The 17,919-nt window shown below is 48.4% G+C and overlaps 1 protein-coding gene across 1 annotated transcript; it reads left to right on the top strand.

Annotated features, from left to right (window-relative positions):
• Positions 1 to 3,332: 3,332 nt before the first annotated feature.
• On the top strand, positions 3,333 to 4,553 carry lrrc10b (leucine rich repeat containing 10B; the record flags this gene model as incomplete). The annotated part of the gene is made up of 1 exon (XM_080002948.1): positions 3,333 to 4,553. The coding sequence occupies one exon, from the start codon at positions 3,333 to 3,335 to the stop codon at positions 4,551 to 4,553; it is 1,221 nt and encodes a 406-aa protein (XP_079859074.1).
• Between the last annotated feature and the right edge of the window lie 13,366 nt (positions 4,554 to 17,919).

Genomic DNA, 17,919 nt, shown 5'->3' with positions numbered 1-17,919 from the left:
ACGATAAAATGAGGTGAGATAAGACTATTAATCCCGTGGGTGAAATGAAGGAAAAGATAAGATAAGATAATAAGAGATCATACAGTGGAAGGTGAGATAGGAGGAGACGAGATGAGATGAGATAACAGCTCTAGAGATGCAGGTCATATCAGAGGTAACACTTTATTGATCGCCGGGCGGAAATGAGGGAACATTTCCAGGATCACTGGGCAGGGTAAACAATAAATATAATAAGAATATATATTGTAGGGCCATTCTGACGCCGTAGGGATATTTTATTACGGACGGTGAAGATAAGATTCGATCTTAAAATAAGATGAAGATAATGATGATAATTCAAGAAAACGTTCAGCATTACTTTCCATTCAATTTCCATTCCTTTTACAACGTGTTTCTATTGCGCTTTGTCTTGAGGCTTCTGATGTTTGATTTAAAGCACTTTGAATGACCTGCTTGAAACGTGAATACTCGCGACTGAAGGATCTCCGAACCGGCTCTCCGGGCCTGGGATGTCACCTTGACGAGGAAAAAACGCCATCCTGGAAATAGGGGAAAATTGTTAACAAATAGTAAAACAAGGATTCTTTCTCATTCATTCATTTATTGCACTGCACCCTAACTTCTATGCATTCTATTTATTCTATTTTTAGACTTTATGCATTCTATGTCCTTTTATTATGTGTTTGTTTGGCACTTTGTCTTAATGCTTTCAATGTTTTACGTAAAGCACTTTGAATTGTCTTGTTGTCGAAATGTGCTATACTAATAACCTTTATTTCTAAGTGTGAGGATTAGCTGTGAGCATGTTGTGTTTCGTGGTGTCTGCTCCGTGGGGAACGTGTTTACTGCACACTGTCCGTCAGGCCACTTGAGGGTCGTTTCAATGTGATGTCGAAATTGCAAATCAGCTCTTTTGACACGTCACATCAGACAGCGTTATGCCCGGGCGCAGTGAGACCTGTCCGGCCGGTCCGGTCATCAGGGCGACAGGGTCACTGCTCTGACTCAGCTTTTAGGGACTTTCTGCTCTCACACACACACACACACACACACACACACACACACACACACACACACACACACACACACACACACACACACACACACACACACACACACACACACACACACACACACACACACACACACCACCGCAGCACAACGTCAGTCTGACCCCAGGAACCATAATTTCTAAGATATGTACAGGAAGTGAAAAGCCTGTTGTCTCTTTGTCTTCCCAGTGGCATGATGGATGTATATCCAAGGTTTTACATGGTTTAAATACATTTTACAGACATATTATTTGAGCTAGAATTTTTTTTATCTCTTTTTGCGTTTTAATCAACCTTGGTTAATTAAAACACCTCAGCTAACCAGGTGGGAAACCAGCCGGATGAAATTAGAAACAGTACTATTAATACTACTATTACTACTACTGCTGCTACTACTACTACTACTACTACTACTACTACTACTACTACTAGTAGTACTACTACTACTACTATTATGACTATTACTACTACTACTACTACTACTACTACTACTACTACTACTACTATTACTACCATTACTACTAGAGTGGTACCTTGACTTACAACTGTAATTGGTTCTATAAGAACGGTCGTATGTTAAAACAGTCGTATGTCGAAGAAATTTCTCCATATAAATGATGAAATCATGAAGGATGTAAATAAACAAAATACACAGAACAAACACAGTAAATATGAAAAAAATATCCATAGGCCACTATGGAAACCACTATGCAGTGCACAGGACGCAGGGCGCTGCATGCAAATCACTTCCAAAGAGACTCAGCTTGGACTTACATAACGTCTGATGATGATGTCACCAATCGCGGCGCTCCTCAAACTAATCAAATTGCTCCAACGTTCTTCAACTGGCAGTAAATTTGCAACAGTTTTTCACAAACCTCTGCTCCAAATGTACCTTGGTGTTGATAAAACTTGAACAACGAGACGTCTGAAACGTCCTGGTTCTTACGAGGCCTCAACCATGTCTGTGCGTACTGCGGTTGCCATGTTTCAGATACTTTTTGCCCGAAAACGGCCAAGAAGATTCAAATAAAAAAAACCAGAGCAATAAAAAAATATTAATAAAAGAAATAATAATAATAATAATAATAATAATAATACTTATAATAATAATAATAATAATGATAATGATAATAATAATAATAATAAAGAAAACCCCCAAAATGCAGTTAATGAAAATAAATCAATGTTATGTTAAAATAACATTGTACAGTACTATTATATCTTATAATATGATATAATATTATACTATATTATAGTATTTAACGTTTGCATTTTTGTATTGTTTGTGTTTCTCTTGTGTTTTGTATCAAATGCACGCACACAAACACCCACACACGCGCGCACGCCCACGCACACACACACACACACACACACACACACACACACACACACACACACACACACACACACACACACACACACACACACACACACACACACACACACTTCCCACCGGTTGCCAGGGGAGACGGGGAGGGAGGGGAGCGGGGCCATAGATGAGCGTGGACCGTGAAACGTGGAAGTCTGCAGCGAGCACCGGGGAGTTGGGGAAGTTGGAGCGACGCTTTTTCCAAAACGCGCAACTCGACGCGCAACGTCGTTAAACCTCGTGCACGACGGAACCGCCGCGCTCCACCGGACCGACCGGGGGGGACGGAGCCGCTATTACGCAGGAACGCCGGGCGGCCGCCCCTCCGTGCGGACGACACCCGGGACCCACACCAGCGGAGCGCCGCGTTTCCACCACCGTGTCCGAACCGTCGACGCGCGCAGTGTTTTCCGGGGGAACCGGACAGAAGTTCTACCTCAAGTTGCGGATGGTGACGAGTAACGCGACCCAACGAACGGATGGTGTCACCACAGCCCGGTTCAGGGGAGAATCGCATCGACTGTGTGTTTGAATTGCAAGTGGACTTTTCAACAATACTACTTTATTGAGGTCAGTTATTCACAGTGCAGCCGTCACTATAATCAGTAGATACTATTTTTATTATTATTACTATTATTATTATTACTACTACTACTACTACTATTACTATCATTACTACTACTCATTTTTTGATGGTCAATGACTGTCTAAACAGTTGTCATGAAGAGGAAAAAATAAGTTTGAAATTCGCGCCGTCGCCACCGTGAAGGTGCAGAGGGGCCAGGATGCTCTGCCTCACTGGTGTCACTGGGAATGGTCCCCCCCCCAACCTCGCCGCCAGCCCCAGTGTGACGCCGGGCCCCGGCCTGCCTCGCCGGGCGCCTCTGCCCTGACCGACGGGCCGCGGCATGGGCAACTCTTCCGCCAAGGGAGAGGAAGAAGGGGACGGGAAAGAGGAGGACGGGGAGGACGTGAAAATTGCAGAGAGGGAGAAGAAAGAGGAGGAGGAGGCGGAGGAGGAGCTGCCTCTTGGCGTGGATGAGTTGTTGGAGAGCGGGGATCCGGTTTTGGACCTGAGCTATCGTAAATTTAAGAGGCTGCCCTCTCGCGTCTGTCAACTGATGCATCTGGAGAAGATTTACGCCTGCGGCAACAGCCTCCGCACTCTGCCGGGCGGCGTCGCCCAGCTGAAGGGGCTGAGGATACTCGCCGTGGACTTCAACAAGTTGGAGGACGTCCCTCCGTCCGTCTGCCAGCTCAGCAACCTCACCCGTCTCTACCTGGGCAGCAACAGACTGATGGACCTCCCTGCGGAGCTGAGCAACCTGCAGAACCTACGCTGCCTCTGGATCGAGAGCAACTACTTCCAGTGCTTCCCGCGGCAGCTGTATGACCTGCCCCGCCTGCGGTCGCTTCAAATGGGGGACAACCGCCTGAAGACGCTCCCGGCCGACATGTGGCGCATGGAGGCCCTCAGGGGCCTGTGGCTGTACGGGAACCGCTTCGTGGACTTCCCGAGGGCTGTGCTGCACATGGAGGGCCTAGAGATACTGGACCTGGACCGCAACAAGATTGCCGAGTTCCCCAGCCTGAAGCGCATGCCCGCCCTGCAGCTCTTTTCCTACGACCACAACCCCGTCGACAGTCCCCCCAACGTGGGGGAGGAGGTGCTGCTGGTGGGGGAGGGGGCAGCGGAAGCCATGCAGGAGAGGGAGGACAAGAAGGAGAGGCAGCGGAAGGCCGCGGAGGTGGAGGCCGAGGAGCTGGCCCTGGCAGGAGAGGAGCCGGTCATTCACAGCATCCTGAAGAACAGCAGCTCCACCTCCGGACGGGTTGTCGTCGTCGCCGACGAGGCGGCGGTGCCGCCGGGGGACGCGGCCGTGGAGGAGCACGGCCTCCCCGCCAGGGAGGACGGGGGGTGGTGTCCGCAGGGACCCGCCCAGTGCGGCGGTGCCGAGCTGGGGTACGAGGAGGAGGCGGTGGAGTATGAAAGAGAGTTGCTGATGTGGGAGGGGGAAGGGCTGGAGTACGAGGGAGAGGAGCTGGAGTACGAGAGGGGGGAGGCGGACTACGATTATGAGGAGCAGGGCGTCCTGGACAGCGCGGCCACACGAGGGGGGGGGCCTTAGAAACAGGATTCTCAATTTAAAAAAATTGTCGCTCCTGCTTTCTGATGAATGGATGATTTCCGGGTACAGACCTCCAGTCCTACAGACCTTCCTCTCCCCTGCACCTGCCGTCTTTCCGTACGGGTGTTTACGTCAGGCCTGAGGAAAGCCACCCGAGAAAAAAAAAAAAGGAGAGTTTGGTTTTGTTTGAGTATTCCGGGCAGGTGGAGCCAGGTGACTGATATCCCCCGGGGGGGTAACCTCCGGAAATGATCAGTGATCAGTGATAAGGGAACGGATGGCGCAGGTTGCCGTGGGGATCGGGGGGAAGGTTGGTTGGTCGGGGGGATGGTTTCATGTCTGTTACACAGTTGTGCTGCTAATTTATGAGCTTGTAATTGACCTGTGAAGATTAGTGAACTGGACTTAATGAAATAATTGACAGCACTTTTGATTTCTCAGTCGGTTGCAAACTGGCGAGTCGGAGCAAAGACTCAGGGGATGGATTTTTATGTGTGTGTGTGTGTGTGTGTGTGTGTTTTTGTGTGTGCGTTTCTGTTTGTGTGTTTTAATTTGTGTTTGCACTGAATTACATGCATTTCAAACATAAACTGTTGCAATGTGATATTTTTGAAATTCTATTGTGTGTGAGCAAAATCTAGTCTTCCCTTATTAAATATTTATTGAGTTCAATGAGTCAGTGTCTATTATTTACTTTGCAATATGCTTTTTTTTTTTTTTTTTTTTTAATTGAAAGCTGTTGAAAGGACATAGGCGGAAGAGTGGGTAGTGTTGTACGCCATCAGAGCCTCCAGAGACACCAGTTAGAATCCCGTTGAATCTCATCTCTAGGAATCTGGCTCCGGGGAGTTTGCAGGTTCTCCCCATGTTTTGTCGGTTTCCTCCCACTTCCGACGACAGGCGGGGCTGGCTCTACATCTTAGGGACGGCGTGCGACCCCACGATGGACTGGGAGACTGCATTCACCGTTACCTCAAACCTATATTAAGCTGGGGTGGACTCGATATCCCAGGAAAACCAGGTGAAGGAAAAGGGATAGACGGAAAATCCCAAACATTCATACGTTCTGATCTATTCTATGCACGCGTTATAACCACTACGTGGTGTAGGGAATCCACCACTTTGGCTTTGTGCTCTTGCAGCTCTCCTCGACCAGCGGCGTTTCTGACCGCACACACCGAACATGCCTATGCGTACGTATACGTGCGTATATGTAAATGTGTGTAACTGAGAAGTGCAAAATATTTATCACACACTAAACAGCCCCCCAAACCCTTGTCAGTGTTGTGTAAGCAGTCCCACGGGTGTCGGTGCCAAGAAGGAGAGAGAGAGAGAGAACAAGGAGGATGATTAGAGGCATGAACAGCTGGGGCGTACCGCACCATAAAAGGCATGTCCATAGGGAGGCTCTTAAAATAAAGACGGGACGTCTACAAAAAAAACAAAAAACACAAAAGGTGAATCCTACTGAAATAACGACGTGAGGCACGAGGATGGAAGCGGGGCGGGGAAGTATCAGAGCGATAACGGCGCTCAGACGCACGGTTGTTACTCACGCCGAGGCCGCAGTGTAACTCTATCGCCCTTCGCTCCACGTATCTTTTTCTTACATCTCGCCGGAGGAGTGAAATATTTATTTGAGCCCTGAAATATTTATTGCTGTGCTCATGTGGCGGCGGATTTCGGATTCTGTCACTTGTGCCGGCGCGGTGAAAGCAACAGAAGGCAGAAAGATCCTCATACTGCACCATGGAGGCTGCTTCATCTTGATGCCATTGCTATTATTATTATTATTATTATTATTATTATTATTATTATTATTATTATTATTATTATTATTATTGGCACAGTGCATTGCACTGTTGCTTCACAGTAAGAAGGTCCTGGGTTTGATTCCTGCCTGGGCACCGTGCTCCGGCGGGTTATCTCCCGATGAGGGTCCTTTTTGTGTGGAGTTTGCATGTTCTCCCCATCGGCTAATATTGCATTATTATTGTTTGGTGTCACATGAAATCGTCATTGTGTTATTTTTATCTACTCCATATACATATGGCCGTCCTCTTATTGTCATTTTCCCTTTATTCAGTGATCCAAAAGTCTTGAATTTGCGGAATTTCAAAAAAAATAAACACTGTGAAGGCCCCAAGTGTGATTTTACGCACCTCACGTCTGTTTATTGAGCTTTTTCCACTTGATACTGGTGGAGTCCAGAGTCACTGTGTTGTAATGTGAAATACATCTCGCGCGCGCGCGCGCGCGCGCGCGCACACACACACACACACACACACACACACACACACACACACACACACACACACACACACACACACACACACACACACACACACACACACACACACACACACACATACACACACACCGTATGACGCGGCTGGAACATGATCCTCCTCAGGGTCGCGGTTCCGCTCCTGGTTCTACAGCTCAGGCCAAACAGTTTGACAAATACCAGACGTGCAGTGCTGCTCTCACTTTAGGTATAATTATTTTGCTCATTAGTTTACACTTGTTTCATTCTGTGTGGGTCAGGAACGGTGCGTGTGCAGGAGCAGGAATACATCAAGTCTCCTCCACGGCTTCTGTCTCGCTGCCAACACTTCATCTGAAATAAAGAAGAAAAAAAGGAGACTAATAGGGTCTCAGAGGAACACACATAAGTCATATTTTTAAGTATTTTTAGGGTGGAGCTACATCTTTAAGAATTTAACTGTATGGGTGTGAAGCATATTTAAATCATAATCATAATCATTTTTATTAATCATACTGTTAAACCTTCATCAACATAGTCATATAAGCCCCCGAACAAGGAGATTTAAATGGTAATGCGTAAAATTATTTTCTCAAAAAACAAAATCCCATATTTGATATTTATCCCATATTTATTTATCTGGAGTTTGCACACGGAAACAGCCATTCAATGTATTTGCGTTGTGCATGCGCTCGTCCATACGCTGTTTCCATCGCTGGTGGCGGGTCCGCCTTTCCCGCCAAGAACTAACTGAGCCTTTTGTTCTGCCGTTTCCTCAGGCAGAACGTTCAAGGCCCTGTTTGCAAAGACTCCAGCAGCGCAGCTTCAAGCCTGGACTCCGGAGCAGAGAAGGGGACCCCCGAGGATCCTGGGCCACCTGCACGCTCCTGCGGGGATAAGCGAAGGAAGGACGGTTCTCTTTACCGCTCCGTGTATCCACTCCTCCTCCGAGCACCGACTCCCTCCTGGATCCAGCCGGCGCTCCGACCTCCGGCCGCGGCAGGATCGCAGAACCCGGGCGGGGGCGGAAGGGCCCAGGTTGAAAGAGAAGTGGAGGCAAGGCAGCCCAGAGTTCCTCCACGACGTTCGTTACGGAGATCGTCTGTTTTCGGTGGTTTGTGCGACTCGGGACGTCGGCAAGTGAGTCAGAAAGTGACGCGCCATCACAAGGTGTAAGAGGCAGCAAGGTTTGGTTTTTCGACGGAATTTTGGACAAACCCAGAGGAGCCCTGCAAAGGAAGGAAAAAAACAAACATAAAAGCACATACAGTACAGTATCAATAAAAAATCTAAATATCGAATCCATAGATCAATAACATTAGTACACATATAGTTTAATCCAACCTTTTTTCCAGTGGATGTCTCGGTAAACCCGCTGCTCTTTGTTGAGGGTGATGTCAGGAGGGCAGTCTGATGTCACACAGGGGGGTGTATTGATCGTGTGATGTCATTGTATTTCCCGCTTTACGCAGTTCCCACGCGGCCCGGCGCAGAGCGACTCACCGGGCCTTTCGAGGGAACTCCGGGTCCCCGCGTGAGTCCTGTTCCTCGAGAAGCCTTTCTGGCCCCGCACGGCAGCCCCTCGGCGCCCTGACGCACGGGACACGCACTGAAGGCATAGAACGCTGAGAAGAAGCCAAACTAAAAATAGGCAATATCCAGGCATATCCAAGCGATACAAACATAGTTCAATAATTGTTCATAAACATCGTAAGGCAAATTAATTGTTATTTGATGGACAGATTTACGGCCTGTGGCGGATCCGCCTGCCAGGAGCAGAGGGACACGTGTCATGACAAGGCTCCTCTCCTGAGTGAGTGTGGGGACGGGGAGTTTACCTGTTGCCTGCTGGACCAACCAACGAGCAACAGTTGTACAGCCACTCTGATCCTGGGCCCCTGTTACTTAGAACCAGGACAGGTGTGGCTGCACAAACCACACCACCCCCACACCACATGGACCTCGTGCACAACCAGGAAGCAGGAAACACATTTGGACCACCCGGACGCTGTAATTCTAATAGAAAATCATGTATTCATGGGTTCATTCACGCTGGAAGTAAACAGCGAATAGATAATAATGTTCAGCTCCAGGTCGGCTCCCTCCGTGAGGCGGCTCGGCAGCGACACGCCAGGATGCCGGGGAGCTGCAGGAGCACCAAGCTGCAGATCTGTCCTTCGCTCAAAACGCTGCAAGGTTTGAACAGGTCGGTGGTTAAAGGCTCCGGTTTGTCGGGACGGTGGCACACGAAGCGCCCGGCGTCCTCCGTCTGGAGAGACATCTTCTGGAGCTGGAGGAGAGAAAATAGAAGCTTCTGAGTTCATAGAATCATGCGCTTGACACAACAGTTGGCTGGTTTCAGTGGAACCCTTTACTCGCTTCAGGGGGAACGTCTCAGACCGATGTTCTCTGAGGAACCATCTCTTAGAAAGTTTAAGGGGTTTGGTTATTTTCAAAATTCATGCCATCGCTCACAATCCAACAACTCAAGTAAGCGTCAAGTCTTTTAATTTCCCAAATGAGCATATTCAGCCTGAAAAAAAAAATCTCTGAAATATACTCTCGGGGTGTAACATGTGGTGTTTTGCCTGTAACCACTGACTGTTTTGGAGAGTTCTCAGCTGGAGATGGCCACTCTGGCGGACCTTGTCCTGGAAGTTGGCTATCACCTCTGCTCCGCTGGGTCCAGCGTAGCGTCGGAAATGGAATTAAGTCTGGGACACGAAACTGTCTGGCAAGGACAACCTGCACATCAACGACAATATGTGGTCGACTCACTCCCAGTCCGCTTCAGCTCAGGAAGATAATCGACAAAATTGAATGATTCTGCCTTAATATCCTACGTTACTGTGAAGACAATGACGTGAAAATCATTTGACAGCGGCGTGATACAAGTCAGATCATCAAAAGCTTCTCCTTCTGGAACCCTTGACTAACCAGAACTTGTGCGTCCATCTGGCATTAATGGACGTCTTTGTGTCTTATATTAAAAATAACCAGCATCACATCTGAATCCACTTCTGGTGATGAGGTCTACGCTCTAAAAAGTGTTGATAGGTCTAGACATGTGAACATATAGAAAGATTATATTGAAAAAAGACGTGCCAGGGCAGAGACGGCGTTCCCCCTTCCTGTGTGGAAGAAAACATCACAAATTAGATACGGAGAATGTCCTCCAACGACCTTGAGTCGCTGCCCTCCATAAGTTCAGGTTGTAGCGGCCATTTATCTGAGGAAAGCCTCTTCTATTCCATATGAACCGGCTCAACTCAACTACCGCACTCAACTTTTATCCTTTTTTTACTACTTTGTCATAGTTCAGGGTATAGATCCCAGTCTAGGCTTGTGGTCGATTATGTTGATATTGAAACAAATATTTTATTAAATATATATATATATATATATATATATATATATATATATATAATATACTATATATTATTATTATTAAAATAGAACAAAAAATAGGCCTTTGCAAAAGTTCAAAAAGGATGAAATTAAATTCCAGGTTTTCTTCTTACCAAGAAAATCAAAGACATAATTTAAGATATTTATATCTTAAATAATACATAACACAGGGTGTGTTAAGTCTCACCATAGGAGGCGGTGTAGGAGCCACAGTTAAGGCTGGGGGCCTTTCTGGTCGATAGTCTGCTCCGCCCGGGCTCCATCAGCTGCAGCCATGTGCGGGTGGTGTGATGGAACCGTTGGCTGTGATGGATGTGTGACCCTCAGGACTGGGACCGTGCTGTAACCACACATGAACGGCCAAAAAATAAAGGACGGCGCTGTACCTTTAGGGGTCGGCCTCCCAACGCTGTGGCAGTCCTCGGTAAAGACACATTCTTGCACCGAGTTTGGACATAACGTTTAACTTACTGTAATAATGTCCATAGAATCATAGCATGGTTTCAGGAAGATGATCCTGCATTCACAGCCCTGTTGTCATTATTGTAATGAAAATTAAATGAGGCAAAATCCTGATATGTACGGTATTGAATGCAGGAGGACCTGAAGCTCCAGGTAGCCTGTTCACCTTCTGACTCAGGGTCATTTGTGTGAAAACAAGTCTTTGTTGCAAGGAGATCCTGCACAGGGGCAGCACATCACAGGTGCAGGAAAGAACGGGGTCCTTCTTAACAGTGATAATGTTTCTATTTCTAACACTACTTTAAAGTAATTATGTTCTTGAAGATGCTTCTGTTTTATTCATCATAAATGAGGACTTGTAATAATATTGCATAATTGCATACTGTATATATACATATTTATTTTCTCTTTTGTTCAAGTATTGTGTTGTATTGGACATTTATATTTTATTATGCATCCCCTCTCTGCTTGTGTGCTGTATCTATCAATACAATCATCAATACAGATCAATGGAACGGCTGGTGCAAATGTACATTAGAGTTCCTGTTTGCCACTGGATGGCAATGTAGTGCCATAGAAAATAAACAGAGCTCCATTTTCTCCAGTCCAGTATAGGTATGTATGGCCATTGTATGAAATTATATTATTGTATGTATGAGATTGTATGAGATTATTATATTAAATTTGTGTTTAAATTGGAAAAACTGCATTTCAGTCAGAGACACTGCAACAAATTATTGAAGGCCATATTATTATTATTATTATTATTATTATTATAACTATTACTATTACTATTATTATGATTATCATCATCATCATCATCATCATCATTTGAACAGTTATAATGTTATAAAACAAGCAATAATAATAATAAGTAGTAGTAGTAATAGCAGCAGTAATAGCTGTGGTTGTTGTGGTCCTACTTATATAACTTGGTCCTTGTATTGAGAGTTGACCCTTTTGTGTTAACCCCAAGTTGAAATGCTACACACATTTTGAATACCTTGTACTGTACACTCCAACAGTGTTCCAAATGGGATCTGACACAGGACTGAGATATTTGATTGAATATTCTCCTGGAAAGCTTCTCTGCCTGGGGAGCCGGTGCAGTCGAGTCCACTGTGCTGGGCCATCGATAGCCAAACAAAGGCAAAAAATAATTAACTAGAGGATAGCAAATAAAAAACAACAATGCCATCACAAATAAATGTGAGGTCTCTAGAGAGTAAATGACGCACTGGCAAGAGGGATTCAATATGTTCAACAGAAACAAGGGAATTACATTTTTTTTTATCCCTTTATTCAGTTGGGATGCCAAACGGCATCATGCATATTGAGTCCGGTTAAATTAATCGCCAGGCAATTTTTCTCCATGACACCTCGTGTCACCTCCCTTTGGACCGAGGTATCGTAGATTTGGACGGTGAACGTTCACATATGAGCCAAACGTTCCCTTTAATTCCAGCACCAGATCCCTTCTCTCGTCTCATTCCCTGGGATTCACACGCTGTCACATTCTGCACCTCTGTCACATCACATTGTGTTCTTCCTCTTTCTCTCCATCTGTCCAGCACTTGAAGCCCTTCCTCTCTCCCTCTCCCTCTCCCTCTTCCTCTCTCCCTCTCCCTCTCTCTCTCTCCCTCTCACTCTGCTTGTGCTGAAAAGCCAGTCTTTTCGTTTTTATTTTTTTCCCCCGCATGACATGCTGTCGTGCCAAGCCTGGAACTGTTCATTATCGTCCCCAAAATAACTACAGGAAAATGTCTGGATCATTGAAACTGGCATCACATTTCATGCTTTCTCGCTATTAATCACTAGATTATTGATATTTCATGGCAGACCTTATTACGACCTCATACTTCCAGGTGTAATGAGAGCTGCATCGACACAGTTTGCATAAAACAAACCTGCTGCAGACGTTCCCTGATTAAAAAAAAAGAAAAACAAAAACAAAGCTGGTGCCCAGGGGAAAGCCTCCTAATACAACCCTGCACCGTAAACAGCCATTTATGTGCCTCACGCCTCATGAGCCCTTGTGCTCATTTCGTGAATAAATGCCAGCCATTGTTTTGTCGTCCACACCTATGCAGCCGGGGAACTGAAGGGAGGATAATAGGTGGGTGCGGCGGCGCTAAAAATAGACGGAGGTGAGACGAGTGAGGGTCTCCCGTCGAGCGGCGGGCTGGCTTCGCCCGCGGCCGTCTGCTGGGGTTCGGGGAAGGACGACGCCCCGGCCCGTCTGCGGGAGCCGGCCCGGCTCAGCGTCCTTCTGCCGCTCTGGGGGAAACCGGCCCCGCGGCGTTTTCCGCCGGTTCGATGGCTTCCCTCCACGTCCGCCACAGACCAAGACCAAGGAGTTAACCTTTAGAGAGATTGTTTAAAGAGAGAGAGAGAGAGATGGGGAGAGAGAGAGAGAGAGAGAGAGAGAGAGAGATGGGGCGAGTGAGCGGCTCGGTGGCCTCTTTGTGCGGCGGCCCGGTGACACGCTCTGCGCCTCAGCGCTTCACTTCTGTTCCTCAGACTTATCCCTTTCCCCTTTTCTTCCCTCCCGCTCACGTACTTACGGCGGGAAGGAAATGCGTCGTCATCTTCTCCCACTGTGGCTCTCAGTCTGGGCTTCTGTGCAGAGAGGCGGAGCGGGGGCTTAATGCACGGAGCGGGACATTTAGAGTCACAACATGCGCGGCGCGTGTCACGTACAAGACAGGTGGAGCGGTCGGTGGGTTGACGGAAACGCCGCGTCTCTGATGAGGTGACTCGGGGTCGTTCCTGAAATTAGACGCATTGTGCGTGGAAACTGAACAGGCACAGAATAATTGATATAATTGAGAGCTGTCACAAGCCACACAAGAGAATCTGTCTTCATCTTGGCGTCGCATAAAGGATCCCCAAAGCCGGGGATACGTTACAGTGTGATTAATTTGCCTCCGCGCCGGATAATGTGTTTGGCAGAGCAGAGGGTTCCTGCCAGAGATTGATTATTTGGACAAAATACTTCTCAAAAGATTAAAGCGCTGAGCCATGCAAATTGCTGCTGTCAACTTTCGACACATGGGTGCGGATGTTAAATGTAAAGTGTTTGTATAGTATATATTTACTGTGGTGATTATGGGTATGACCATCCACCTGCAGAGTTTGTAGGGATCAGACATTTCAACTACAAGAAACTATAAGAACAAAAAACAATTTGAACCAAGTCAAGCGTGCGAATTTGCCAATTGGCATCAACCCAGAGGTGAAAGTACCGAGTGGAACCAGCTGATCAGAGCACGGCTGGAGGTGAAACCCGGCAGGACTTTCCCCTTCCGGACCTGGAACCGGACCGGGATCAACAACCGGCGGCGACGAATGACTCGACACGGCGACAGGTCTAGTAAAAACGATTCTTTAATATAGAACAAAATCAGAGCTCAGCTCCATAGCTCCGGCCACCCAGTACACCTTAAAACACAGAAAGGTGGAGGAGGAGGAGGAGGAGGAGGAGGAGAAAACCAACCGAGAGATCACAGTCCGCTCAGCCAAAAAGCAGGAGAGGCAAAAAAAAACAAACATGGAACGCAAAACCAAAGTGTTACTGGGTTTGACCTTCAGACGCCCTTCCCTCCCGTAACAGGCTGCGGCCACCAGAGCCGGGAAGTAACTGATTACATGTAACTGGGACGATGTCATCAGATTACCCGCAGAAGGTAACGGCAATCAACCCAGGTTATATTTGGGGGAAAAAAAATGTGTACTTTGATTGTAGTTGCATTTTTTAAAGATTACTTCATGACTTCCAGAAGTATTTATTTATGTCATCGCTTTATCCACGTTGAAATCGGAATTCCGAAACCTTTTGCCCTCGGCTATCGCGATAGAAAAGCGGAAACGTGTTTGACTGGTTGTGCTTACTTTTTTCTTCACTTAGTGTCAACTGTGAGATTTCCAATCGCTAGAGGAGGAAGTGATCGAGCATAATCCGCTGCTTCAGGTCCCTCATCACAGGTATTTCCGTGCAGTTTGTACTCTGAGTGTTCGGACCCGGCCCTGGTGACCACGGCCCCCCCCCGCCACCTCCCCCGCCGCCATGTTGAGCTGCTCCTCTCGACCCCGTGGCCTCAATTTAGGGCTTTGAGACGAGTGACCCGGAGGTTCCTGGAATCAAGCGGACGCCCCCAGCGGAGCTCCAAACGGGGGGTCGGGAGGCGCGAAGAGGCTCGCGTGGAAATCCTCACGCCGAGCGTTTGCAGGGAAAGCGCCCTGAGAGGGGTCGGGCCGCGGAGGAAACAACACTTATCTCTATTCTTTCGCGGCGCCGGCGGAGGCGTCCGTCCGCCAGCCCCTCTGCGGCGCTTTCCCCAGATTTTACGCGAAATCGGTCATTTCGCACCGTGACAGGCGAGGTCAAATGGAATGTTTCGAGTCGCGGATCAGGGGAAATGGGGAGATGGGCTTCGGGAGAGGGCGTCGTGTTGCCAGCCCAGTAAGAACCCATTCCTACCCTAACACAGACACCAACAGTACTACACGCATATGTACAGAGCAACAAAGCTACACATCGGAACAGTGGGAAAACTGGAGATTTGGGGGAGGGAAGATGATAGTATTGCATTACAAGTGCACGCATCCCAGTCTCCATAGTGTACATGTGGATGGAGCTGGGCCATTAGTTAAGGCTGTCCTCAGTCTGTCTACGGTCAAATAAAGGACCACCCACCACCACGCCGCTCTAGATCAAAATACTTTCTCTCGACACCTGAATGAGGCGACTTTGTGTCTCTGCTGGGCGGGCTGACAGTTGCCCTTCCCCTCTGCGTTTGACGTGATAGGGCGATGGAGGGCGTCGGGCTCCATCGAATGTATTTTCGTGTCTGACGTCGGGTCCAAAGATAAAGAGTAAAAAAAAAAAAACACACTACAAGGGCAGAAAAGAAACGGAAGGTTGGACCCTTTCCTGGCCGGACCTCCCTTCCCTCTCGGGGGCTGTTTGCGCTCAATCACCCCCACGCCCCCCGCCCCACGGAGCCGTGTGGAAAACGCCGGCCGTCCTGCGCTAATCAAACAGTAATCTGTTCGCCGCACTTCCCCAGCGTAGCGCGGGCGCTTAAGCCGCTAATGTCCGAAAAATCACGGATAGATGAGGATCCGTATGGATTAGTGAAGCGCCGCCGCGACTCGTGCCAGGTAGGCATTAACAGTTCAATATGAGAGTAAATGAACAATGAGGCAGACGAAGTGAAAATCCATATTCCGGTGGAAGAATGAAATGAAAGGAGTTAATGAAAGAGCAGGGGAGACGGGGATGTATAGAGAGAGAGAGAGAGAGAGAGAGGGAGAGAGAGGGCATCTGTCAGCCTCCCGAACATGTCGCCCCACCTCGCCCCGCCCTGAATCACATGACACACTACACTGGTGATGGGGGTGGTTTTACACTGCACACAGAGCACTACTCTACAATGGACGGACACTAACACACACTACAGCACAGGGTCCAGTTCTGCGTTCCAGTGCGCTCTCCTGATGCCAGAACCTCGCTGTGTCCTCGCTGGATGTCAAAAAACAAACAAAAACAAAACAAACAAACAAAAAAAAACAACAGCAAGGAAACCAACCAACAAACAAGCAAACTGACAAACGAAGAGAAAGGAAGGGTATGCACACATTGGATCCCACTGGCCAGTCAAATCATAAATAAATACGGAAATCAACCGGAAACCAAACCTAGGATATAAAAATAGCCAGTGGCACCAGAGTTTCACAGAAAAGCATTTCCTCAATAACTGGCTTTTGAACGGCTCTACACTTTTTGTTTTAGTCTACCAAGTATATACTATTAACCTTACCAGGCAGCTAAAATCCATACAGTACTGTCATTTTTCATATATTTATAGATATTTATACACTATACAAAGTTGGCAAAAATACATAAATAAATACATTAAATCAGATTGTACACATCACAATTTCTGTGTTTAAAGTTTGAGCACTCTTTGTTGAAGGGGGGGGCCGTGGTCAGTGGGGAAGAGGAGACGGGCGGAGAAGGGAGGAGCGGCACCCGCCACGTCCAGGGCACGGCCACGCCCCGACGCCGCAGGTGTCGTGTGGGTTTATCGCATTGCTCGTAAAAAGAGACGCTGCTTAAAATCACTTTGACGCTCCTGCCAAACGGAACCCACGTTTCGGTTCTTAAGACCCGAGGGGGGCGGGGGTGGATGCATGGAGAGAGGTCTTTATCGTTTGGTCTGAGTTTGAGTCGTTTTTGGATGAATGACGATCGCAGGTGAGGGAAAGGCCGCAGGCGCTGCCGTTCCTCCATGGCTGTGTCCTGGCGCGAGGAGCGGCCGGACGTTGAGGAGCTTCCGCTCCGCTTCGAGGGCGGAGGCCCAGGGGCGCGTGGCGAAGGGGACGATATTGGTGCGGAGAGACGGGCAGAGCGTCGGGCGGATATCGGGCGTGTCTTACCCCGAGACGGATCTATCTTTGCACCCGGCGCTGAACCGGATTCGAATGAGGTCCACTGTGCATCCCTGCTCACCAAGGCGCGGCGCTTCACAGAGCGACGGCTCCGCCCGGAGGTGGGCGCCAAGACGGAAAGCACGGCATCCACCCCGGGTCAAAGCGATGGCACCCATCCCCTCCCTGGAAGCCCTCCCCCTTCGCCTGTGTCCGGCCCCCCGCGCGCGCGGCCTTCGACGGGGCAATAATGAGTTCAAATTCAATGAGCAAGGCATCACTGGAGCGTCAGCGTGCGGCCAATCTCTTCTAACACAATGGAATTACAGCAAATCCCCGAGTCTGGGAGCTGAGAGGGATAAGATGGAGCGCCAAGCTACCGCAGCGGAAATGCCTCTGCGAGCAGGAACCAGATTCCCTCCGAACACCACCCTCAGACGCACGCCCGTGAGCCACGCCCACGACCCCGCAGCACAGCTGGAATACAGCAGGGAGGTCGTATAGCTGCGGGATGGATGGATCGTTAGTTTTACAAGGATTCCTCCGCCCGGCGTCGCCGTGGCGTGGCTGGTTAATTCTGCCGAGGCTGACCATTGCATCCAAAGTTTAAATAAAATGTTTGTCTGGCATGGGCGTGGCCCCTCCTCCGGCCACCCCGCGGGGGGGGCGCCACCGCTCTCAGCGCAATGAAATGAGAGCGATCCGCGGCGCTTGTCTAGAGTTTGTCCCCCTGGTGTCCCGGTCGGTGTTGGTCGGGTGGAGGCGATGGGGCAGAGCGTGGCGGGCGGTGCAGACTGG

The sequence above is a fragment of the Zeus faber genome (genome assembly GCF_960531495.2).
Source record: "Zeus faber genome assembly, chromosome: 6".
NCBI classification, from domain to species: Eukaryota; Metazoa; Chordata; class Actinopteri; order Zeiformes; family Zeidae; genus Zeus; species Zeus faber.
Note: the sequence above shows the minus strand (reverse complement) of the source record. Positions and strands in the feature narration are given on the sequence as shown.